The 26,362-nt window shown below is 39.5% G+C and overlaps 1 protein-coding gene and 1 pseudogene across 2 annotated transcripts in view; one reads left to right on the top strand and one right to left on the bottom strand.

The window, feature by feature from the left end:
* Positions 1-26,362, top strand: part of ULK4 (unc-51 like kinase 4) — a 628,848-nt gene that overhangs the window by 265,985 nt on the left and 336,501 nt on the right. For both annotated transcript variants that reach the window (XM_032312841.1, XM_032312747.1), the window contains exon 31: positions 25,028-25,076. In XM_032312841.1, coding sequence (XP_032168732.1) covers positions 25,028-25,076 — 49 coding nt within the window. The remainder of the gene's footprint in view (positions 1-25,027; positions 25,077-26,362) is intronic.
* Positions 13,974-14,689, bottom strand: LOC116567161 (annotated as a pseudogene).

The following is a 26,362-nucleotide window of genomic DNA, read 5'->3' as shown; positions in this document are numbered from 1 at the left end:
ATCAGTATTTATTCATACTCTTGGTGATATCTTTGCTAATGGATGAAAATGAGATTTCATTTTGCATTTATTTACCTACTGATAATGTTGAACCACTTAATGTTTATTTACTATATTTAATTAAAGTATAAAAGATCCAGTTTTCCCAGCACCATTTATTGATGAGACTGTCTTTTGTCCACTGTATATTTTTTCCTGTTTTGTCGAAGAGGGTCCATATCTGGGCTCTCTACTCTGTTCCACTGGTCTATGTGTCTGTTTTTATGCCAGTACCATGCTGTCTTGGTGACCACAGCTTTGAAATAAAGCTTGAAATCAGGTAATGTGATGCCCCCAGTTTTATTTTTGTTTTTCAACATTTCCTTAGCGATTCGGGGTCTCTTCTGATTCCATACCAATTTTTGGATTATTTGCTCAATAAATGGTGCTTGGAAAACTGGACAGCTATATGTAGAAGAATGAAACTCGACCATTCTCTTACACCGTACACAAAGATAAACTCAAAATGGATAAAAGACCTCAACATGAGACAGGAATCCATCAGAATCCTAGAGGAGAACGTAGGCAGTAATCTCTTCGATATCAGCCACAGCAACTTCTTTCAAGATATGTCTCCAAAGGCAAAGGAAACAAAAGCCAAAATAAACTTTTGGGACTTCATCAAAACAAAAGCTTCTGCACATCAAAGGAAACAGTCAAGAAGACAAAGAGGCAACCCATGGAATGGGAGAAGATATTTGCAAATGACAGTACAGACAAAAGGTTGATATCCAGGATCTATAATGAACTCCTCAAACTCAACATACACAAAACAGACAATCATATCAAAAAATGGGCAGAAGATATGATCAGACACTTCTTCTGTTTGCTTGGAGAGTGATACCACCAGATTGATTTTATATAATTTTATTTTAATTTTTAAAATTTATTTTTTAAGGGGTGCCTTGGTGGCTCAGTTGGTTAGGCATCTGACTCTTGGTTCCAGCTCCGGTCATGATTTCAGGGTTGTGAGATGGAGGCCTCCTGATTCTCTCTCTGCTTCTGCTCTTCCCCACACTTGCACATGTACACACACATGCTCTCTCTCAAATAAATAAAATTTTTAAATATTTTATTTATTTATTTGACAGAGAGAGACACAGCGAGTGAGAACACAAGCAGGGGGGGTGGGAGAGGGAGAAGCAGACTTCCTGCTGAGTGGAGAGCCCGATGCGGGTCTTGATCCCAGGACCCTTGGATCATGACTTGAACTGAAGGCAGACACTTAATGACTGAGCCCCTAAATAAATAAATCTTTAAAAAAAAGAAAAAAAGATTTTTTAGGAGTTAATATATAACACCTTACAAATTTCAATATTTGGAAGAGTATGCAGAGAAAAGCATATTTTTACCCAAGGAGAAAGCCACTCTTATCAGTGTGTGTGTGTGTGTGTGTGTGTGTGGTGGTTGGTAGTATGCTGTATGCACCATTCTGCACTTCTTTTTAAAAATACATACAACAGCTTTATTGGGATATAATTCACATACCATCTGCACTTCTTTTTAACAGATGCATAAGCATTGCATTTTATGGATGCTCCATATTTACTTAACAAGTTCCCTTTTGGTGAACATTTAATTTATGTTTTTCTAAACTTTTGGTATCATAAAATAAAGCTATAATTAATGACATAGACCATTCATTACATATGTGAATATTTATGTGTAGGATAAGTAAGGAAAAGTGGAATTACTTCATCAAAGGGTACATAAACCAGTGATTCCCAAACTTATCTGCACATTAATGTCATCTGGGGAATCTTTTAAAAAGTCTGAAGACTGGCCACAGCCTAGCCCAGCTAAATAAAAATCTCCATGGCTGGACATAGATACCAGTAATTGTTGACTCTCACTAGGTGATTACAATGTGCGGGCAAGTGTGGGAACAATGGGTCTAAGCATTTGTATTTTGAAAAGTGTTGCCCAGCTGCCCCCCACCAAGGTTATGCCAGTTTATTCTCCACTAGCAGTGTATGAGAGTGCCTGTGTGTGTGCCAGTCCTTTACCCTATCAGTGCGTATATGTGTTTGGCCTTTGCCATTGTGATAGGCTGTCTATTCCCTCTTAGCTCCTGATTTCTAGTTTTCTTGCTTTGTAATCAGACCATATTTTTTTTTCTAATTTTTATTTGATTTCATTTGTGATATAATAGGTCAATTTTGGTGAATGTTTTATGTTTAGTTGCTGACTATAACTAAAACAAAGTTTTAATGTCACTCATCCCTGACTTTGGCCCGTTGTCTTAAAATGGTAACTCATTAACTTAGGAGATTGTCCCCAGTTACTTGGTAGCAGTGACTTTTAGGCAAAATGCTGATTATAAGTGTATATCAAGTGTAGGAAGTCTTAATTTTTATGTACAGATAGATTTCTACTAATATAAAATAAACATGAACATTTTATTAGAAATTTAGCTTATTTATTGGTTCCATCTGCATCATGTTCTTTGAAGTATAGCATTTGAGCTTGTATATATAATGACTCTTGAACAATGTGGGGGTTAAGGCCATGGTCAAAACTCTGCGTATCTTCTGACTCCCCCAAAACTTAACTACTATTAGCCTAGTATTGACCAGAGGCTTTGCTGATAACATAAACAGTCAATCGCCACATATTTTCTATGTTATATGTATTATATACAAACATAAGGTAAGCTAGAAAAAAGAAAATGTTATTAAGAAAATCACAAGAAGAGATGGAATTTGTAGTACTGCACTGTATTTATAAAAAAAAAAAAATCCATGTATAAGCAGACCGACCCATGCAGTTCAAACCAGTGTTGTTCAAGGGTCAACTGCATTAAGAGTTTAGAGTACCAAATAATAACCACTGGAACAGTAAATCATCCTATGCCAAGTGCAACATTATTTCATTTGTGTTTATTCTTATTTTAAAGGATTCTGAATGGGTAAAGAAATCCTCAAAAGTTAAAGTACAATTGCAAGTTTATTGTTCCTTCAAAGGAGAGAAGAGCACTATCTAATCTACATTGTATCTGACTGGGAATTTTTTTTTTTTTTTTTTTTTTTTTTAAGCCCACTGCCTTGGTGAATCTAGTTTCTGACTGGGTTTATAGCAGAAAAGTAAATTGTTTACCGTGTTGGTCCAATGTTACTATCAGAAGGGTTGTGTTCACTCCTCTGAGCTCTGCCCTTTTTTCTCTTCTTAATTTTACAGTAGGTTGCTCTGAACCATTGTTCTCAGGGAGAGCTGTACCCCAAGAGCTTGTTTCCATTAAGAGCTAATTAGCTTTCAGCAAATCTTTGTTAGCAAACAAATTGAATTTTAACTTCTTGAGTTCTTTTGGAGCAAAATTCACCTCTTACTGTGAATTGCAAAAGATTGTTTATGCTCCATATCTAAGGATTATCATTTTAGTTCACTCAAAAAATGTTAGAGCTGTTTGTTTTATTGCAAGATTCACAGAAATGTCTTTTGAAGAATAAAATTTTAGTGATCTCTTAAATGAAATTCATGGTGAATCCATTATATAGCCTTCAGTGAAAAATACTTCTGCCTTTACAGTTACCAGGCTTCAGCTGACTTCCCTCATTGGTTTTTGGTTCATTTGTTCATTGATTCGTTCACCCATTCATTCATTCAACTAATCAGCAACCACTGAATGATACAAGGATAAAAGGCAGTTAAAGGTCTCCCCCTCGAGGTGCTAAGGATTTAGTGGAGGAGACATTTATCAATAGGTTCCTGTAAAACAGTGTAATAATTTCAGAGGTACAGTCATGTCTAAAAGGTTATGGAAACACCTAAAGGAATTTAACCCAAGTAGTTGTATGATTTTGGCCAAGTTTCTTAACCTCTCTGTGCCTAAGTTTCCTCATCTGGAAATATTAGCATCTGGTCCGCAGGAAATGCTGTGTAAGTCTTCCCTTTCTTCTTCCCCCCCAGTTTATCTCCCTACTCCTCCTCTTTTTCATATGATTAGAGGAAGAACTAGCAAAGAAAGTATTCCAGAAGAGGTATCTTCTTTGACAGTAGAAAGAAATGTTTGGTGACAACTGAAACTAGAGCTCTAACACCCTACAAGGAATTGGGAGAAAACCCCCAGGTTTTCAATAACAGAAACAAACTGCATGGTGTGGTCTATTAGTTTGTGCATAACAGAACTGGGGCAGCCATAGAGAACATTCCCCACACAAGATACATGCCATACACACTTGCCTTTTAATTTATATTCTTAATAACGTTTGGTTTTGACATATTCTGTTATATTTTATTTAAATTTTGTAGCCTGGTGAAGCTAAAAGCCCAAATTAAGAGAAATGTTAGAGATGTTTGAGAGGGGTTCCCTGTCATTTAAATAAGCCAGTTAGGTGTTTTTACCCCCCCAGTTCACTGAGCTTACCCAGCTAAATATTTCCTCTTATGAAATCTGTGAGCAAAATAACTATGTAATTTGATAATACTTTATTGTTAGAACAAATTGATTTCTCCAGAAATGATTTGCTGCTTCTCAGGTTGCTTATGGATATCAAAAAGCCCCATCATGAGGAGCAAGTCAGTCTCTGCGTCTTTGTGGCTCCCATTTCTATTCTAGGGTCACTCTTCTGTGGCTTCCCCATTTATTCTTTATGAGCACTCGCAGAATAATACACAAGGTTTTTCCAATAGGCACCGAGACTTTGAGCATCTATTTTTTACCTTCTCTTTCCTCTCATGGACATAGCCCATGTTCGAGTGTTCCTAACCACTTGTTCAAACTGGGCACATATCTATACTTCTTACTAAAGTACAGTCATTTCAGGGGATAAAGCAAGCATAAAAGATTAAAAATACTGAATGATTTTGGATTTGTGCCTTTCATCAGTTCCTTGAACCCAAAACTTTATTATTTACTTATTTTTATTTTTTTTTCTCTCTCTGCCTTTATTTGGGATTATTGTACTGCACCCTTGTTTAACACGTACATCTTTGGTCCTTAAATATTGAGAAGAATTTGGAAATTAAATTAAAATTGCCCTAATGATCCACTTTGCTGGGGTATTTTGTGTACTTCCATCGAGATTATCCTTTTAAGAGTTAGAAATGTTGTTTTGCTCTCAGAGAAGTTCAGCATTTTATTTTTTTTTCCAGGGAAGTTCTTCTTCAGCTGCTAGTGGTGGTTAACTGTCTTTGAAAACTGAGTAGAACAGCACCTTGCAATGGAAAGCTATTTCTAGGTTAGAGTGGATGGTCTCAGTTGACTTTTTTTGCTGTGACATTTACATTGAAAGAAAGCACTTAGAGTTCATTGTACACCTTGGCAAATAGTGCTTTCCCAGTTGTGTGTCGTAGGGCCATATTTAGTCTGAGTGGGGATTCAGTAAAGCTTTTTGTGTTTCACAAGATGTCCTCAGGTCTGTTGACTTACCCTTGTCATCTAAAGAGACTGGCAAACTGTGGTCCACAGAGCCAGCTGGCTTGCAGCCTCTTTTTGTATGGTCTGTAAGGTAAGAGTGATATTGACATATTTAAAGATTTGTAAAATTTACAAACACACAGATGCATCTGAGTCAGACCTTGGGTCCGGCAAAGCCTGAAATATTTACTTTCTAGCCCTTTTCACACAGTGTTTTCTGAACCCTGATCTAAAGGAACAGAACTCTTTTTTTTTTTAACCTTTATTCATGATAATGTAGAAATATTAGAATTTTTGAGCTGTTAGGGAACTTTAGAGATTTTCTTGGTGTTATAAAATGTAGATTTTTTGATGTTGATGTGGTAAGGTGTAGTGTGGTAAGTTCAGTAGATCAGGTGAAAACTGTCCTGGAAAAGAAAGCTTATTATACTCACAGATCCAAAGAGGAGGGGGCATACCATGCCAAAGGTGGCCACATGAAGAAGCAGCAGGGTCAGTCAAGAGGCAGAGGAAGTGAGAGGCAAATGTGGAGCAGAGCCCTTATTGTAGTTTACAAAGGAAGGAATGGGTGAGCAGATTTAGGCTTGACTATTTTGAATAATTTCATGGGGTTGTGGAAGTATAGGGGCTGTCTCTAGTCATCTGGTACCTTCCCCTGGGGTAAGTAGGGGCCAGCTCTGGGCTGGTACCTGGCCCTGGGGTGTGGGCCCCACTTAGGAGTAGAAAGTGCCATAAAGGAGGTCGTTGGGGTTATGGCTTTGGGTTGGTTGGTTTGCACAGGAAAGGCAAGCTCAAAGGAGAGTTGTTTGCTATCTCTAAGAATCAGCTGGCTCTGGGAGGGGCATTCCCTCCAGAATTAGCAAGTCCTCAAGATGTTAAAGAGACAAAAATACAGAATAAAAAGACTTGATTAGTACACAGTACACTGGGCTAATGTCTTCATTTTATACACAGGGAAAATGAAGTCCCAGAGGGAATTGGTGACTGAACTTCAAGTCAGTTTGAAGATCAGGATTTGGATCAGACTACTGGTCTGTTGTTCTTTGTACTACCCAGCAGAGCCACTTTTTAAAAAACAAACCCAAGTGGAAATCACAGTGGACTTTGAAGTCATCTTGTTTTCAGTTTCATTGCCTCATGTTTACTTAGAAGAGTGGTCCAGTTCCTCAACATAGTCAACTTCACTGTCATGTGGATCTGTTAAGAGCAAATGATTCTCCTTTGTGTCCCTCTGCCATCATCACTAGGTTCTGGCACCATTGTTCTTTGATTTTTATCACTGTGGCAGCTCCTGGCACAAATGTGGTTAATAATATCCTGGTTCCCGGTTCAATGGAACCTCTTCTTTACCTCATCTTCCCAGGTTTGGGACCCTCCTGTGTTTATAACTTAGAGCACACCAGTTGGGTTGAAATCCCTCCTTACTACATTAATCATGCTATAATTCATCTCAGTGTTTCCTATAGGGAAAACTTAAGTGTTTATGTAAGCACTCATGGAGTAAACATTCAATTAATTCACTCCTTCCACCCCAACATTCAATTAATTCTCTCCTTCTGTTTCTGATAGAATTATGGAAGGACATCCACCTAAAACCTTAGGAACTGATCCAGGGCATTCTCTTTTCCTAAATGATGTGTGGGGAAAATAAATGGTAATTGAAATCTGTTTCAGCGTTATGTTTTCCAAAAAAAAAAACAAAAAACCAAAAAAACAAAAACCCAACAACTCTTAACATGGTTTATGCCTGCTACTAGTGGAAATACACGCTTCTGATTATTTTCTTCCATCATCTTGCTTACCGTCATGGAGTTTTCCCCCAAGTTCATGAGCTGGTGAGCTGGTAAGCATTTCATTGCCTGTCCTTACTGTATGGGGTTCACTTGGGTTCCTGGAGACAGTTTGGATCTCTTGTCAGAAACAAATTAATCTTTTAATATTCTCATAACAGCCTATATGCTTGGTCATTTCAGTTTTCTTCTTCTGACTCATGTGGGCTCAGTGACAGCTCTCTTTAGGGAGTGGAGTGACAGGCAGCACCTGGCTGGGAGTCCTCCATGCTGGTGTTTCTGGCCCCTTGGTGCCCAGACTTGAGCAGCTCACTGAATGTCATGTCAGAAGCCAGCATTTAGTGGATGCATTTAGTCAGAACAGGCCCTGGTATTTTAGGGGCTCTAATCAACGATAATTCACAGATGCCTCCTCCTGTGTTTAACTAGACATTCATAGATACCATCATCTTTAACAAAATGATACCTACCATTTTCTCCTGAAGTATTTCCTTTCTTGCCCACAGGAAAGTTCGTTTGCTTTCTTTTCAGTTCTCTACAGAAGCTCTTGAAGTTTTGCAGTTTATTTCCATCATAGAATTATGGACCTTCAGAACAGAGTGAGCTTTGATAATTTTCTACCTGCAAGAAAAGTTAATATTATTCATTCATTCCTTGAGTCACCCAACAAAGAGTTGTGTTCACTGAGATAGAACAGACACGGTCCTGGTTTTCATGAAGCTTATGATTCTGAGGGGATCATAGACAATAAGCAGGGAAATTGATTAAAAAAAAAAGTCTGAATTTCAGTTAGTGGTATAAAGAACAGAGAGCAGGGTTAGAGAATGGGGAGTGATGGATTGGGACCCACTGTTTTTGAGAGGGCGCTCAGAGTTTCCCTGGGAAGGTGGCAGAGTTGACTGGCTGCGTGAATGCTAGCTTCATAAGTAAAGAAGCAAGCCTCTGATTTTCAGGGTTTGAAGAGGGAGGGAAGTACTCACAGCGTCAGATGCTCTGGAGAGTGTCCCTAAGATGAGGATGGAGAAGTAATGGTTATAGTGGCAACAGGAGTAACTTCTTGAAGGGTTATTTTCACATGCATGTGGGGTAAGAGTTTGGTGGGGTTCATTGCAGAGGGAATGATGAGGTGGAAACAGGGAACCCCAGTAAATCTAGAGAGAGTTTTCCTCTAAAGGAGAGCTGAAAAATGGGGAGCTAGAAGGAGATATGGAGTCACAGGCATTTCTTGTTTTTTTTTTCAGGATGAGCGATATTTTAGAGACATTTCTATGTTGACGAGAATGATCTAGTACAGAGGTTAATCAACAGTATAGTACATGTGCTACAGACTCATTTTTGTTGTTGTTTATCTGCTCTTGATAAAGTCATGCATTGTCTGTGAATATATTGAGTACACCTGTCACTGTCAACTCCATAGAACAAAGCGAAGCCCAACTGAATGGAATGTAACATGAGGCATAAAGCACAGACTCTCAACACCAAATCCTCTTCCTTATCAAGTCTCCTGATTGTATGTGATGACAGTTATTGGTCAGAATATATTACAGTGTTTGCTGTACAGACGGGGCCTTTGTGATATAATTAAAGAGCACAAGAGCTGCCAGACTAAACAGTGGTCTGAGTTTCAAATGTTCTGTGACTTTCCTGGCACAGTTTTATTGCCATCTTGAACATGTGTTATCACTTAAGATTCTTTGCCATAGAGTATTACATAGGAAAAAAACCCCAGGCAGTGAAGGAGACTAACCATGGCTCTTCAATGAGGTAAATGCCTCTGAGACACCTCATACCCTCAAAATGTACCATTTTATGCGTGTGCATTTCTTCTGTCTGCTTGAAGTCATAAATCCAGCTTAACCCAACTGTTACAAAGTAAACAAAATGGTCAGCTTTTAGGGACAAACTTCATTAGTTATTTTGAAATTCTAAAGTAGGGTAGCTCAAAGGGAAAATGGACAAAGGGCATGAAAAGGGCATTTCTAACAATAAATATGAAAAGGAGTAAACCAATTAAGAATCAAAAAAATTCCATTTAGATAATAAAGAAGTCAAATTGGCAGGTGTTTTTTGTTTTTTTTGTTTTTTTTTTTTAAAGCTCTTGTTGAGAGTTTAGTGAAGCTTGCACTTTCCTATGTTAGTACATCTTTTGTGACTTGCAGACTGTCAGTATGTGTTAAATCTTAAATGTCCTTTGGTTCCACTTTGAGGAATATAGCTTAAGAAAACAGTAAAAGATATGCACAAATATTGGTGTACAAGGATGTCCATTGATACATTATTTAAAACAACAATGAAAGGTGGGGCACCTGGGTGGCTCAGTCGGTTAAGCATCTGACTCTTGGTTTTAGCCCAGGTCATGATCTCAGGGTCATGGGATTGAGCCCTGTGTTGAGCCCCATGTTGGGCTCTGTGTCAGGCTCTGTGTTGCGCTAGGCATGGGGCCTGCTTAAGATTCTCTCTCTCCTTCTCTCTCTGTCCCTCCCCCACTGCTCACTCTCGGGCTCTCTTTCTCTCTCTCTAATAAACAACAACAACAACAACAACAACAATGAAAGTGAAGACAACTAGTAACTGTCTTCAAAGAGAGCTGCTTATGTTCCAGACAGTGTTGGATAACTCATGTGCACAACCATATTTAATCTTCAGCCTCACAAAATGAAGTAGACAGTGCTATTATATGCAAAGAAAGTAAGCTTGGAGTTGATATACTTACCAGGATCACAGAGCTTAGGACTTTTGAATGAGGATTTGAACTCCTTTGAAGTGATCCCTTAACCACTACATTTGGGTTTTTTCCCCCTACTGAATACTAGAAGAGTGGAAAACAAGGATCCATCCATAGAGGATTAGCTAAATACCTTGTAGGTTAGAAAACTATGGTTTATTGATATGGGAAAATGTTTTTAATAAGCCCCATATATGTGGTATGAGTTGACCATTTTCTCCCATCCCCTATTTGGATGCAATACACCTTAAATTAGGCAGATTCCAGTTCTAATCCCAGATCCATTCCTGGATTGTGAGTGGCTGTGGGAAAATTGCCCACCAGCCTGTGCTTCAGGATCTTCTCTGTAAGTGTCATTAGACATTAAATGAGGCGTGGCTGAGTAGGGGTCAGAATACATGCACAAGAAATGGTAGCTGAGATTTTCCAGGTAAGGTGGACCCTATGCCTTGTATGAATAGAGAAAGACAAGTAAATAATACATCAGAATTTATTAATGATTTTCTTACAGCACTGGGATTGCAATATTGTCTTGCAATGTTTTTCTGTTTTTCCCAAAGGTAATATTCAGTAAAATACTATTTTTTATACTTCTGTATTTCTCGATTTTATATAGATAATTTTATATAAATAAGTCTGTAAAATTAAGATTTTTTTCTCTCCATCCTAATTTGATCTGTAGGAGGTTTTAAACTAATACCATACTCCATTATAGTGAAGTTTATAAAAAATGTTGGTAACTGATAGAGTATATCTGCCTACCTTGTTCTTTTCTCATTTGTTCGTTTACTTATAGTCAATTTATTTAAAGTCTAAGAAAAAATCAAAACAGTTCACACTTTTCTCCCGCACCCACCCAGCCCTTACCTCTGGCAACCACCAGTCTTTCCTCTGTATCCGTGAGCTTGGTTTTGTTTGGTTTGTTGATTTGTTTTGTTTAGATTCTACATTTAAGTGCGATCATATAGTAATTGTCTTTGCCTTATTTCACTTACAGTAATGCCTTTAAGGTCCATCTGTATTGTTGGAAATGGCAAGATTTTTTTTTAAAGGTCTTATTTATGTTTTTGACAGACAGAGATCACAAGTACGCAGAGAGACAGGCAGAGAGGGAGGAAGGGAAGCAGGCTCCCTACTGAGCAGAGAGTCCAATACGGGGCTCGATCCCGGGACCCTGAGATCATGATCTGAGCTGAAGGCAGAGACTTTAACCCACTGATCCACCCAGGTGCCCCAAGATTTTTATTTTTTTTTAATTAGCTGCATAATATATCTGTGTGTGTGTGTGTGTGTGTGTGTGTGTGTATCAGTGGACACTTGGACTGCTTCTATAGCTTGGCATTTTTAAAGAAGGCTGCAATGAACATGAGGGTGCATATATCTTTTCAAATTAATGCTTTTGTTTTATTTGGATAAATACCCATAAGTAGAATTGTTGAATCATATGATGTCCTATTTTAATTTTCAAGAAACTAATATGTTGTTTTCCACAGTGGCTGTACCAATTTATATTCCGATCAAAAGGGCACAAGAGTACTCTTTTTTTCTACATCTTCACCAACATTGTTATTTCTGGTCTTTTTGATAAGTCATTTTAACAGATGTGAGGAGATAATTTCATTGTGGTTTTGATTTGCATTTCCCTGATGATTAATGATGTTGAGCATCTTTTCATGTACCTGTTGGCCATCTGTATGTTTTCTTTGGAAAAATGCCTACTCAGATCTTGCCTATTTTTGATATGATTTTTAATAATTATTTTATAGAATCAGGAAAAAATTTGTTAAAAACACACTCATAGAGGTTGGTAGTTTTTTTTTTTTTTTTTTTTTTAAGATTTTACTTACTTGAGAAAGAGAGCAAGCACGAGCAGGCAAAGGGAAGAGGAGAAACAGACTCTCTACTCAGCAGGGAGCTAGATGTGGGACTCGTTCCCAGGACCCCAGGATCATGACCTGAACTGAAGGCAGCTGCTTACCTGACTGAGCCACTCAGGCGCCCCCAGGCTGGTAGTTCTTATCAAACATTAACATGAATGATAATCCATCACCTATCTTGTGGGTTTGAAGGTCAGCAATGTAGCCTTTGGTTCAGTGGCTTCCAGTTGATCATCACTCTATTTTGTTTGTTTGTTTGTACCATAGTATCATTTATTGATCTTAGAAATGACTCCTGAAGTGAGCTTGGGGAGTTACTCCATATAATACAAGCATAACTTATAGACACTGGGACTGAACCTAAGATCTGAATATGCAGGAGATTGAGCAGGGTGTTAAGGTGTTCTTTTTGACTCTCTCCATTCCACTCCACTGACACCCTTGCTTCCTGCATTCTGTGAACCTTGACACCATTGGGTGTTTTTTTTTTTTTTTTCCTGCCGATTCTTTAAATGTTGGTGTGCCTTGAGTTTCTGCCCTCAGTTGACTTGTCACTCATCTTTCAGAACTTAATTCATTTTCTTAACCAAAGTAAGTTTTCCCTCTATATATCATAGTATCTTAGAGCAGTTAATATCGTGAACTCAGAAACTAGCTATGTTACCTTGTATAAGGTTTAGTGTTCGTTTTCTTCTCTGTAGAACAAGGTGACTCCTTCCTACATCATGGTAAAGGATTAGGTGAGAGATAGAGCGCTGATTACACCCAGTGCGTGATGCATAGGGGTTCCTGTGAGGTTGCTTGTTGTGATGGGGATTGTTCTGGTGTTAGTCATGGTGGTAACCGCAGGTGGGACAGATCAGTCACCTGGAGTCATTCTGTATTCCTTCCCTCCTCTTCCTCTTCTGCATCCAGTAGATTTTGAAATCCCATTGATACAACCTTATTGATAGTTCTCATTTTTCTTTTCCCATTTCTGCCTGTGTTGGTGCTTATCACCTCTTATGTTGAGAATAGTCACTGTCAGCTAACTGATCTTTCTGTTCCCGGCCCCCCCCCTTTTTTTTTTTTAAAGATTTTATTTATTTATTTAACAGACAGAGATCACAAGTAGGTAGAGAAGCAGGCAGAGAGAGAGGGGAAGCAGGCTCCCCGCTGAGCAGAGAGCCCGATGCAGGGCTCCAGGACCGCAGGATCATGACCTGAGCTGAAGGCAGAGGATTTAACCCACTGAGCCACCCAGGAGCCCCTATTCCCAGTCCTTTTTATTTCCAGTTCATCCTCTTCACTCTGGCCTGAATAATCGTTGTAAAACTATAAAGCTTATAACGATACCATTTCGCCTAATCAGCCGCTTAGCAGCTCCTAGTTACCTAGAGTAGGGCTTGGCAAGCTTTCTCTAAAAGACCAGATAGTAAATATTTCAGGCATTACTGGCCATATGGGCTCTGTTGCAGCTACTCAGCCCTGGCATTGCAGTGTAAAAGCAACCAGAGACAGTATGTAAATGAACGAGCATGGCTGTGTTTCAGTTAAACTTTATTTATGAAAACTGAAATTTGAATTTCATGCAGTTTCATATGTCATGAAATATTCTTTTGATTTTTTCCCCAACTATTTAGAAACATAACAGCCATTTGTAGCTTGTGGGCCATAGAAATAATAGGTGACCAGTAGGAAGCCTGGAATTTACCAGTCCCCACCCAGAGGATAAAGTTTAAGCTCCTTGGCATAGCTATAGTAAGATCTCTTGTGATCTGCCCCAGTTTATTCCTCCAGCCTGATCTTTAATTATCTTCCCTTTACTACTTCTACTACTACAGCAAATGTGCCTGTTCACTTGCTTTTCATTGCCTATAATGAGCCCATTCCAATTTTGCCCTTTGTCATGCTGTTGTTCCCTTTACCCAGGACATAATTCATCCCTACCTGTCCTCCTTTTCCTCCTCCTGCTTCATCCATTCTCTGCCTGTCAATAACCTACTCTTCTTTCAAGATTCAGCTTAGGTAATACCTATACTGTGGGGTGTAATCTGAGCTGTCCTCCTTGTCACTTGACCAGTTTACTTCCTCATGTCTCAGTTTCTCATGTGAAACAAACAAAATTCATCAACATCATCATCTGAACTGACTCCTAGGATTTTTTTTCATACATTATAATTTTATTTTTGTGTACACGTTTGTTTAACAGTCACTGAATTTCTAGGCCAGGTTCAGGTAACTGAAGGGCCTTTATAATTAGTTTATATTGTCTAGATCCAAGGTATGATGCAAACATAGTCTAGAGCAAAACGGAAAATAACATCTTTCTAAAGACAGGCTTAGAAATTCTAGTCCAGTAAGTTAAGAAGTTTCCTTTCCCTGGTAGAGGGGCTGACTCATACCTGGCTGCTAGGCCACAGTTCACAGGTATAGCCAAGATAACAGTGTACAGACAACCCAAAACAAGACCAACTAGTCCACACTGTGTTATGGTACAGGTTTCACAGTTCAAATCACCTGTATACAAAGGTAAACTTACAAAATCTTCGTAAAATAAGTCTGCAATCAAAAATGGGATCATTGCCATTGGTAAGCCAGCCGCTATACAAGCCTTTGTCACATTTAAGACGCGTCAAAAAAGACTATTTGCTATTAGACCACAGAGACCAACGTTAAGTCCAACATATGTTGATCAATGTTAAAGCAGATTCCTTTCTGCTTCTGGGAGTTGGTTAATTTTTCTAGTTATGATATTGAAGATTAAGTCCTCCTTGGAGGACTTAACCACTTATCATGTGGTTCATTTCAATAATATATTTTCAATAATATATATCTTGTTTTGCCCACAGCATTCAGTGCCTCTGCTGGTCCCCCATGCTGGGGCTCCCTCCAACTTTTGTCCTACCCTGAGCGCAACCATCTTTGGCTGACACATGGCTCAAGTCAGGCAGGCACGGGGGATTTTCGTTTTCTTTGTTAGAATCTGGTGAATTACCACATGTGCAGCCTTGGGAACATGTTCCACACAGTAATTGTGCGGTCTCTGTTTACTACTATTGTCATTGTAGGTTTCAATTCAAAGACTTTGTTATGCTCCTCAGAAAAGTCTATAGCTGACTCTTGAACAACATGGGTTTGAACCGCATAGGCCCACTCATATGCGGATTTTTTTCCGATAAATACAGTACAGTATTGTAAATGCATTTTCTCTTCCTTATGCTTTCCTTAACATTTTTTTCTCTAGCTTACTTTATTGTAAGAATAGAGTATATAATTATATAACATACAAAGTATGTGGTAATGGGCTGTTTATGTTATCAGTAAGGTTTCAGATCAACAGTAGGCTATTACTAGTTAAGTTCTGGGGGAGTCAGAAGTTACACATGGATTTTTCAACTATGCAGGTGTCAGTATCCTTACTTACTGTGTTATTCAAGGGTCAACTGTATTTCCAATGTCCCTTCTGTACTTTTTTTTTTCTTTTACAAGATTTTAAGTAAACTTTACACCCAATGTGGGGCTTGAACTTACAACCCAAGATCAAAAGTCATTCAGTTTACCAACTGAGCTAGACAGGCGCCCCCTTCAAAGTACTTGTTGTAGCTTTAACTTAGCTCAAGGCATGGCATGTAATGGGTACCCAGTAGATATTAATGAGTGTGTGAAAGAAAAGAGATCTTAGCCTGACTTCAAGTAATTTAAAAATTCTCTTGCATTTCATTAAGTAATAGGACAAGGGATCATAGAATATAAGCAGGTACATTAATTTGAAAAGAATTTAAGGATTATCTCTTATACAATTGCTCTTCCCTAGTGTTGGGCTCATGTCTATAGGGGAAAAGGAGATGCTGGCCGCGTGTGAAATCTGGTGGTCCTCCGGGGACTTGTCTCTGCTTTGTGCTCTTGCCAGTCCTTTTATCTTTCTTGTCTTACTTATAGTGTTTTCGCCCACCCCCTTCCGTTCAGTCCCCTCCCAGCTCTGGTGCAAGAAGCAACATGCTTCTCACCTGGAGTGTGAATGTGGAGCTATGTGACCAGAACAGAACCATGTCCTGGGGAGAGTGCCAAGGATTCAAAGAATTACTACAGAAAAGAGACCAGCTACAGAGCCACAGTGTTCAGAAAGATAAGAGGGTAAAGGCCCAGGACCTAGGCAGAACAGAAAGGGTGTTATGAGGGGCCAAAAGCCCTTGGTTGGTGAACAAGAATGTTGTTGCCTGTGCAGGGACAGTGAGTGTAAGGCCCTGGACAAAATGTGACTTTCAGACACCTTATAGCACTCGGAATTAGAAGGAGTCAGGAAGATTTTGTACGTGAGGTCCACGTACTGTGTGGAGAGCCTCTGGAGTCCGGCTCCTCCATCTCACCGGCTGTCCTTTCTGTTATAGAAACAGGCTGGGGCCTTGTTCAACAGATGTGGGTCGTCGCAGGCCTGTACTGGGTATTTGTTGAGGTAATGGGTACAAAAGCATTTTGTACATATGGAACATATGTACATACAGTTTAAAAATTCCTATATAAATATTCTTTCTCTTAGAAAACACTTGCTTTTTTTTTTTAAAGATTTTATTTATTTATTTGACAGAGAGAAATCACAAGTAGACAGAGAGGCAGGCAGAGAGAGAGAGAGGGAAGTAGGCTCCCTGCTGAGCAGAGAGCCCGATGCGGGACTCGATCCCAGGACCCCGAGATCACGACCTGAGCCGAAGGCAGTGGCCCAACCCACTGAGCCACCCAGGAGCCCCTAGAAAACACTTGCTTTTTGATTAGCCATAGTTTCTTACTGAAATTTGTATCTTTTTCATGCTCTTTGGGGCAATGGGGGATTCTGTACTTGGGAGGTGCATTCTGGTATAGCATTGTATTCTAAAACTTAATTTTGAGACTTTCTCAGGAAATGAAGCAGTTCGCTTTATAAGTTGAAGTAAGTTATTTTTATATTGTATATGTTTTTTGCTCACTGGGGTATAAACTTCTTCAAGGAAGAGGTATAACACTTCCCATACGAAGGACTCTATAGATCCTTGTAAAATGGCCCAATCTAAAAATGTTCTGTGCTAGAGCTGTTAAAATTTCAACCCTGCCCTTTTCCTGTGAAAAGTATCTCCTTAGATGTGTACCTCTATTGGTAAGACTTCTGCAGTTCTGTGCAAGAGGGTTAGCAAGCATTGCAGGCAAGGGCAAACATTTCAAGGAGAAACATTACAAAGAGTCTTGCTTTCAGGCTAGACATAATATCATGCCATAGCTATACATTATGAAACTATTTCTTTTTGAAGCTGATTCACTGGGCCAGTAATTTGAATTCAACTTGATGTTAGAGTTTTTTTTTTTTTAAATTTAAAATGACTGGTATTAGTCCACTACGCTGGCAAATTATATAAGTCATAAGAAATGAAAAAGCTTTGTTTGTAGTCTAGTGCTCAGTTTCAAACTCCTAACCAACATTGTTGAAGTTTTAAAAAGTCTAGCATCTATTTAGGGCTTCTACATAAGTTGACCAGAGGAAGCTTATTTGAAGAACTAAATTTGAATTATTCCTTAAAAAAGGAAACAAGGATGAGGTGACACTGGAGTGGATGGAATTTCCAGGTGAGCTTCAAGGTTCCCAGCAGGTGTATACACTCTTTCTCCCAGGTACTCAGTGAAACAGTAATTTAGTGTTATTGTGAAGGGGCATTGCAGATGTAATTAAGGTCCCGAACTAGTTGACCTTAAAATATGGAGATCATCAGGGTGGGTCTTACTCATAGGAGTCATTTCAATCTGGCCCAGAGGTCAGAGTCTTGGAAGTCAAAGAGATTTGAATCTCGAGGATTTGACATGGAGGAGAGTTCTCTTTTGCTGGTCTTTCAGGTAGAGGAGTCCATGGACCATGGATGTGAGCGGTGTGTAGGATCTTAGAGGGACTCGTGCCTGGTAGCCAACAAGGAAAGAGGGGCATCAGTCCTGCAACTGCAAGGAACTGAACTCTGTAAACAAGAAGGAGTGGTTGAAAACACATCCTCTGGGGTGCCTGGGTGGCTCAGTCAGTTAAACATATGCCTTCGGCTCAGGTCATGATCCCAGGGTCCTGGGATTGAGTCCCACATCTGGCTCCATGCTCAGCGGGGAGTCTGCTTCTCCCTTTGCCCTTCTCCTTCTTGTGCTCACTCACTCTCAGATAAATAAATCTTAAAAAAAGGAAAAAGAAAACACAGCCTCTCATCCCCAGTATCCCAAGGGGAAGTTAGCACCGTTGACACCTTAGTTCCAGATCTATGGCGCTCTGAGGGATCCCCTAGTCGTGCTGAGCTAGGCTTCTGACCTACAGGACTTTGAATCAATGAATGGGTATTGCTTTAAGCCACTGAGTTTGTGCTGATTTGTTATTCAGCAAAAGAAATCAAATACGAGGCCCCAGTTACGACTCCTTTGGATTGCTGTTGTAGCCTATTAACTATTAACTGTTCTATTAACTGTTAACTGTTCTCTCTGGCTCTAAACTAATGTTACTCACACTATCTGTGGTGAAGAAACCATTTTTAAAATTTGTGTGTTGTGGACTAATGCCGGGGCAGACTGAGTCTTACGGAGATGGCTACAGAAGTCTCTCCCATCTCACATGCTCTTCCTCAACTCCCACCATCAGGAGATGACCATTTCTCCTCCACCTGAGGCTAAGCTGACCTTAAAGACTGGCTTGTAACCATCTAGAATGCCGTGAAAATGATACTATGTGAGCCTGGGCAGTTTCACCTGGTTGTCTAGGAATGCTCCCTCTTGGCACCCGTCTGCCATGCTGTGAGAGGCTAGGCCACTTGGAGAGGGTAACAGCAGGTGATCCAGTGGGCAGAATTAACTGAGGCTTCCTTGAGTCACCCCCTGTGACACGTGAGTGAAGAAGCCTGCCAATGCTTCCAACCCCTCAGCTGTTCTAGTCACCCCCAGCTTTTGTGTCTTCCCAGCTGACGTCGGGGAACAGACATCAGAGAGCAAGGACAGGTCATCCTCCGTGTGCTCTGTCCAAATCCATGATCCAAAGAAGTTGTTAGCATCATAATATAGTTATTGCTTTATGACACTTAAGTTTGGGGTAGTTTGTTATGCAGCAACAGATAACAAGAATACATAATTTGTAAGATGTTATAAAACTGAAATCTAGAAAATGCACTCAGAATGTAAGCAGAGGTCGTGCAGTGACTACACTGTTGGTCAAAGCCATTACAAACCTGCCTAGACTCATGGGGAGCAAACATAGATCCCACTTCTCGGAGAGGAGAGTTAAAGATTTGGGAACCACAACACAAGACAACCCAAACAAACAAAGCATACATCAAAAGACTTTTAATATTGAGATAATTTTGGGCTTACAGAACAATTACAGAATTAGTACAAAGAATTTGTGTATGCCTTTCACCCAGCTTCCACGAATGTCAACATCTTACAGAACAACAGCACTGTTATTAAAACCCAGGAAATTAACACTGATATAATCATATTAACTAACCTGCAGATCTTTTCAAGTTTTGCCAGTTTTTGCTGCTTTTTCTAGTCCTGAGTCTGATCTGGGGTCCCACATTACATTTAGTCTTCTCTCTAGTAGGAGTCCCCCTAAGTTGGGGACAGCTCCTCACTCTTGTCTTTTATGGCTTTTAAATTTTTTTAAAAGATTTTATTTACTTATTTATTTGAGAGAGTGAGAGAAGGAGCAGGGGGAGGAGCAGAGGGAGAGAGAGAAGCCGACTCCCTGCTGAGCAGGGAGCCAGACGTGGGGCTTGATCCTGGGACCTGAACTGAAGGCAAATGCTTAACCAACTGAGCCTCCCAGAGGCCCTGGCTTTAACACTTTAGAATTGCATTGGGAAGTTACTTTGTAAGATGCCACTCAATCTGAGTAGCATTTTTTTCATGATTAGATCGAGGTTTGTAGTTTTGGAAAAAGTACCTCAGGAGCAATGGTGTGTCCTCCTCAGTGCTTGATATCAGAATGTATATTTGATGTCATCTTATTTCTGGTGATGTGGAACGTGCTCTATTGGTTAAGGTGGTGTCTGCCACATTTCTGCCATGTAGGTATCTTTGTGGGGAACTATCTTGAAGCTGTGCAAATATCCCATTTTTCATCATAGTTCAGTGGGGTCATGTTTTAAACTGCTGCAAAGTTCAGATTTCTTATCATTAGACCCAACAGGCAAAAACTTACTTTTTCAGATTTGGATAGTTGTCTTGTCACAGACCTGTGACAGTTTGCAGGCTGGCTCTGGTCTGTAGTCCGTTCTTTGAGTAGGAATGTTCTGGACTATACTCCTTCCCCCGGTCATTGCTCGCATTGCTCTCAGATTAGAGTTTGAACAGCAAATCCTATACGTCATTCTTCTGCTTAAAATCCTTCATCAACTCCCTGTAACCTGTACGTAAAACCCAGACTTGGCACGGAGTTCAAGTTTGCATCATTCTGCTCCATCTTTCACATTGTCCTTTTACTACTCCGGCTGCACCGTTCCTCCTGCTCACCCTTTCCATGTAGGCGCGCTTTACTTTAAATGGCCAATTCCTTCAGTGCTGGTGAAACACCTCTTCTCCCCAGCCTGGGCTCGCTGGCCTTTTTCCAGTTCAGTTCCCTTATCTGTGCTAGAAGTTAATTAACTCTGGTTGCTGTTCAGCGTGTCTGTAAAGCCATTTGACTCCCAAATTTGAACACACAGATTTTGAGCTCATAAGAGTAGCCCATGGCAAATGCTCAATAGGGTTAGTCATAATTTGAGTACTGAGATAGTTTTCAGGAAAAAAAGTCTGCAACAATAAATAAGATCAGTATGACAATGTGAATTGTTGACATGCAGAGATAATGGATGGAAAAGCCCTTGGTGGGGACCTCTTGGCTTCTCGTGCTTGCGTCCCTACCTCTGGTGGGCAGATAAAAACTTCAAGCAAGCTAGCAAGCAGACATGACAGTTCTGTGACCAAACCTGGTTCCGCCTTAGACCCATTTAATCATAGTTGGGGCTGCTTTCTTTGTCTTGCAAACCTGAGCCCAGAGCGGGCAGAGATCCTTTCCTTCCCCTCCATGGACCTCCTCCTGCTCCTGGCTCCTCTTTTCTCTGAATAAATAGCAGTATGGTAGGGTAGGTCAAGGGACTTTATTTAGTTACTTTTTTTTTTTTAAGTTCTTGTTCTTGGTTCATCCCAAGATAGTCTTTATGTTTCAAAAGAAAGTTAAAAAAAATGCCAACAATGGTTCGAAATTAATTTCTTCTCATTTCAGTAGCTCTCTGAACAGAATCAGAGAACTCTCCCTCTTCCTACTTTTCCTACCTAAATTGTGTTTAGTCATTTATATCTAACTGCTGCTAGACTTTATATTTAGTCTGAATTGTCATGCATCAGTAAATAAAACTTCTAAAAAGTTTCCCAAAACTGGGGTGCCTGGGTGGCTCAGTTGGTTAAGTGTCTGCCTTTGGCTCAGGTCATGATCCCAGGGTCCTGGGATCCAGCTCCTGCTCAGCAGGGAGTCTGCTTTTCCCCCTCCCTGTCTTCCCTCCACCCATCACTGGTGGGCATTCTCTTTCTCAAAAAAACAACAACAAAAAACAAAACAAAACAAAAAGAAAAAACAAAAAAAATTTTACCAAAGAAACTTTCCCAACACTAAGAGTGACAATTACTTTAGGCACAGGAGGGAGTTAAAATGCCAAATAATGTATCCTAAAGATGTAAGTTTATTCAAAATGTTCTAATTCAAACAACAGCCTCTTTGTTAATAATATAGATCACAGATAAAGGAAATCCCAGAAAATCTTCTGAATCAAAATTTTGTAAGGAAAACTCTTTAACCCCATACAATCTATTATTAAATTGTACTGTTAAGGGGAAGAAACAAAACAAAGAAGACCTCCCTCTCCAAAAAAAAAAAAAAAGAACCACTATATCAAGTGGTCCCATGAACTACATTTGGGATTCAGAGAGGGCAGAATATTTCAGTTTTCATCTGGAATTACTTAAAAACAGTGTGCTTGGATGGTTAACATAAAGAAAAGTATACTGTGTTATAGTTACTATCTTCGCAGTCCTTTGAAGATTAGGGATAATTTCAGAAAGATCTCTTTTTGGGTTTTTTTTGATTTTAAAAAAAACAGATAAATCTTCTTACTTCCTGTCCTCAGGCTGTCTATAATTTTTATTATTTTAGAATGTAGGATATAACAGGCTCATGTAGTAAAATGATACTGGTGATTTAAAATCATGGTGGCCAACTGCCAAACAGAGCCCCAAAATAAGATAGCCTTTTGCAAAAGTCTACTCTGATGATTTAAGACTTACGGCCTGAACAAGTGCCTGAGACTGCCACATCAGCTTTCTTTGGAGGTAAGCCTCGTCCTTCTTGCTCTACAGAGGCCTAAGCGCCAGGGCTGCTCTCCAGAGTGCAAATCAAAGGAAGAGAGCTCCAAGAAGATTGCTCCATTACTCAGAGCACCTCAAGGGTTTGATCACTGGAGACCGGAGCCACTAATTGGTACCACTATAGTGGTATGAGAGGAGGTGGTTAAAATAAGGAGACAGTTTTAAAAATCAAAGGTGAAGAGTACATGGGAGGCAAATATTGTCTCTAAAGCAATCTAAAATCTCTGGATTTCAGATGTCTAACTATAACCCACATAAAAAAAATGTATTTTATGTCACTACCAAGTATGCATCTATAGGGCTAAAACTGAAACAAAAATGTTACAGAACCATACTATGAGTGACAGCTTTGGATATTCTTATTTTATTATTTTTAATTAAGAAAATGCTAGTCAGGGTGCCTGGGTGGTTCACTTGGTTGAGTGTCTGCCTTTGGCTCGGTTCATAGGATTGTGTCCCATGTAGGCTCTCTGTTCAGTGGGGATCCTGCTTCTCCCTCTCCCACTGTCCCTCCCCACTGTCCATGTGCTCTCTCTCTCTCTCTCTCTGTGTGTGTGTGTGTGTGTGTGTGTGTCTCTGCTCTTTCTCTCACATGAATAAATAAAATCTTAAAGGAAAAAAAATGCTAATCAGTGAACTCATGTCATTGCACACTTATTGGCCACTTGCCACAGTCTGGAAAAACACTGCCTGAGATTGTCATAAATATTTGCAGCAACTTTTGTTCTGTACTTGCTTTAGAGAGTTGTTTTTGTTTTGTTTGTTTGGTTTTTTTTTTTTTTTTGAATTTACATTTAGTTCATGAGCCGCAGAAAAGTTCATAGAAATGGGGTGTGTGTGTGTGTGTGTGTGTGTGTGTGTGTGTGTGTGTATGTGTGTGTTTAAACTTAAAGTGCTTTTATTTAGCTCGAGCTCCCTTTTTATTTGCCAGACATGGTTCTGAATCATGTCCGTCCAATCAGGGAATAACTGTTTTGCTTGGTGGTATTCAGAAACATGTGAGACCTGGCATGCTAGAACTGGGAGTTGAAGGGGCATGAAGAGGTAGTCCAGGCCAGCCTGCTCTTCATGCAGAGAAGACTGGAGAAAGACTAGTTAATTCATCAGAACAAATTATAGTAGTTTCTATAGTCATGTCCTAGCAGTAGAGTATATTTAAAAGTACTGTCATGAGGGCACTAGTGTTGTGAGTGGATGCTTCTGGATCTGAATGTTGGGGTGAGAGTATAGAAGAAGCAGGTCTCACCTCTGGGTACCATTGGAGAAAAGTGGAGCCCATGCTCCCAGGACTTTCTTGGCTTGGGAGCTTGGGCAACTCTCAGATGTATGTGCTTGGCTATTTCAGCCCAGGACTAATTAAAAATATATGTCATAAAAATTTAAAAAGATAAATTCAGGGAAAGTGTGGTCAACATCTTGGGAGCCAAGGAAGAAGCCTGGAAATGTGCTGGCCGGAGGTCGTGCTCAGTCTTGAGTCTATGCATTTCCCATCCTGCCCAGACATGGTGTAAGGAGATTCGGCCTCACATCCAAGCCTTCAGTTGCCTCAGAAAGTGAATAAATAAATTTAATATTTGTAATATTTATAAATTTAATATTTATAAATAAATTTAATATTTATAGTCAAAACCTTATCCCCTAAGATATTAAAACTACAGAAATAATTACATTTATTTCTGCTAGATACTGAGGCACTAAGTACTCACTCCAGTCTTTGGGACTCCTCCCTGTGCCTTACTTTCCCTTAACACGTATTTATAAACACTGAGATCTCTTTTTGGTAAGTCTCATAGGCTTTTCTTTTATCAGTGTATTATCATAGGCAGACAAGCTCTAGGGGGGCTAGATGATAAATTCCTTTCCTATGCTCCTGGCATCTTCTGTGAAATAGACAAACTATAATACCCACAATGAAGGCAGCATGATTATCTTAAGTGCTTTCATTTATCATATGAACTCAACACTAATAAAATGAAGGAATCTGGTTTATTTTTAAAATAGAACCAGGAATCAGCAAATTATAGCTTATGGGCCAAATACGGCACATACCTGTTTTTGTAAATAAAATTTTATTGGAACATAGCCATGCCTATTCATTTATGTATAATTTATGCCTACTTTTACATTATAGTGACAGAGTTAAGCAGTCACTGTAGAGAGCGCATGGCCCACCAAAGCCTAAAATCTTGGCCATCTGACCCTTTACAGAAACAAGTTGACTGCCCTGGACTGAAGGAATATTTAGAAAATGAAGTATTGTTTTTAGTAAGGATGGTTGAAGCCTTTTTCTCTTCAATGGTGTGAAAAAAAACTTGGCACAATAGATAATATAATAGATAATAATAACATAACTAGTTTCGATGAGAGAAAATTCCCAAAGTCTATTGGGTGATTGGGGCCTACTCTTTTTTTTTTTTTTAAGTAAAAGATTAAAAATTATTATACATTCATTCATTAATGCTGAGAAGATAGCTAATGAGGCATATATGAAAGATTGTGAGTGGCACACTTATAATTTAACTGTGCGGTGAGGGTTGGTCACATGATTTCAGCTGTCATTGCCTATTCTCAAAGTCTTTATAATTATAATGACTGTGAGTTTTAATTAATTTTTACATTTATTAATGTCAATGTATTTGAGGTTATACTTGCTACAGATCAGTAAGGCTAAGCTAATAGTCGCTTGCCAAGAGCCCCATATTTCTTGTACTTAATGGATATAGTTAAATGTGTTAAAAATGAGTATTTAATCATCTGGTTCTCACTCAAAAAATTTAAGCAGTAAAACATGGGACTGCGGTACTCCTGATCAGGGCAGTTTAAATATGAGCTATCTAATGTGTGTTTACCTTTTTTTTTTTTTTTTTTTTGACAGACTTGTGGAAGAGAGCAAACTGATCTCACTCATTTTTGAAGTAATTCTGGTAAGAAGGGAAATGTGTCTCTGAAATTCAAGTGACATTTAAAAAAATTTAAGGTTTTGACCATGTTGTGGGATTAGGGTCTAACCCTGACTCTGTCCAGGAGGATTCTGTGCCCTTCATCATCTCACTTAACCTTATAAGGCCTCAGTTTCCCTATCCGAACTCTTGTCCAGCTCTGAAATTGTATAGGACATTGCTGACTGACCTGCCTTCTTTTTACAAATCCTTCATGAGATTGGTTTGTGGAGGAAGGGCAGAGGGATGAACATTAGGCTTCCCTGTGAATTTTCTGATGCTTGGGAAGCCCTCTGACTTGGTAATCATTGGGTCAGATCAGCAGTTTTGTGCCTATGGCCAGAAAATCATGTTCTTCTGAATGTGGAATAGCTTTACTTCCATACATCATTTTTTCCTGTCATAGAATGCTACTCCATTGAAAAGCCATCTGTTAAAGGAAACCTTTCTTCTATGGTTCCTATGTGTAAAGAGTAAAAGGAGATTGCGGAGTTGACTTTCCTCACTTCTGATAAATCCCAGGTTTGAGAAATAGGCTGGAATTTGAGTTGGAGCTTAGAGCAACAGAGTGCCCTTATCTGAAGAAATGTTCTCTTATTCCTGGATTGACTGTCCCCCTTCACTAAAAGCTTGCCCTACAGAGCTAACTGACAGCATAAGGGGCAAAGGAGGGGACACCTCCCCAGCCAGCCCAGCCTAACCTACCTTAGTTGTCAGTGGAGCAATTACTTTAGTCTTATAACTGTATCCGGGGAAATTAGCTTTCTTTAATCATCCTGATTTATTAATCTGTAAGTTGTTTGTGTGTTGATATGGCTAAATGGTGAAAACATTATTTTTTTTAGTGGCAAGGTGAACCTTGTCCTTCTAGGAGAGTGGGTTGGGTTTGCTGAACTGTGTGGTTTAGATGGGGGACAAGAGGTGGCAGTGGATGGTATTCCCAAAGGATGCTCTGGTGACCAGATGACACAGAGCTGCCATGCTGGGGAATGTGCAAGGTTGGAGACTGGATTGCATTTCTTTGACTAATAAGGGTATTTTATAAGCAGTATTGAGAAAAGGAATAGAGAAAATGACAGGAAGATACATGGAGATGGAGAGCTGTCTGATGGGATTTTAAGCTTTGCCAAGTGGCCTATGTGTCTCCACATCTTCAGTAAGGGTATATGTGACTTGCTAATTTGTTGCAAGATTGGATTTGTTTTGGCAGACAGTGGGTGCAATAAACTGCCTGCTGTGGGTTTGGCTGGGCGTGGGGCAAGAGCCAAAGC

Source organism: Mustela erminea, chromosome 1 (assembly GCF_009829155.1).
Source record: "Mustela erminea isolate mMusErm1 chromosome 1, mMusErm1.Pri, whole genome shotgun sequence".
In the NCBI taxonomy this organism is placed as follows: Eukaryota; Metazoa; Chordata; class Mammalia; order Carnivora; family Mustelidae; genus Mustela; species Mustela erminea.
The sequence above is the reverse complement of the archived record's forward strand: the minus strand, read 5'-3'. Positions and strand labels throughout refer to the sequence as shown.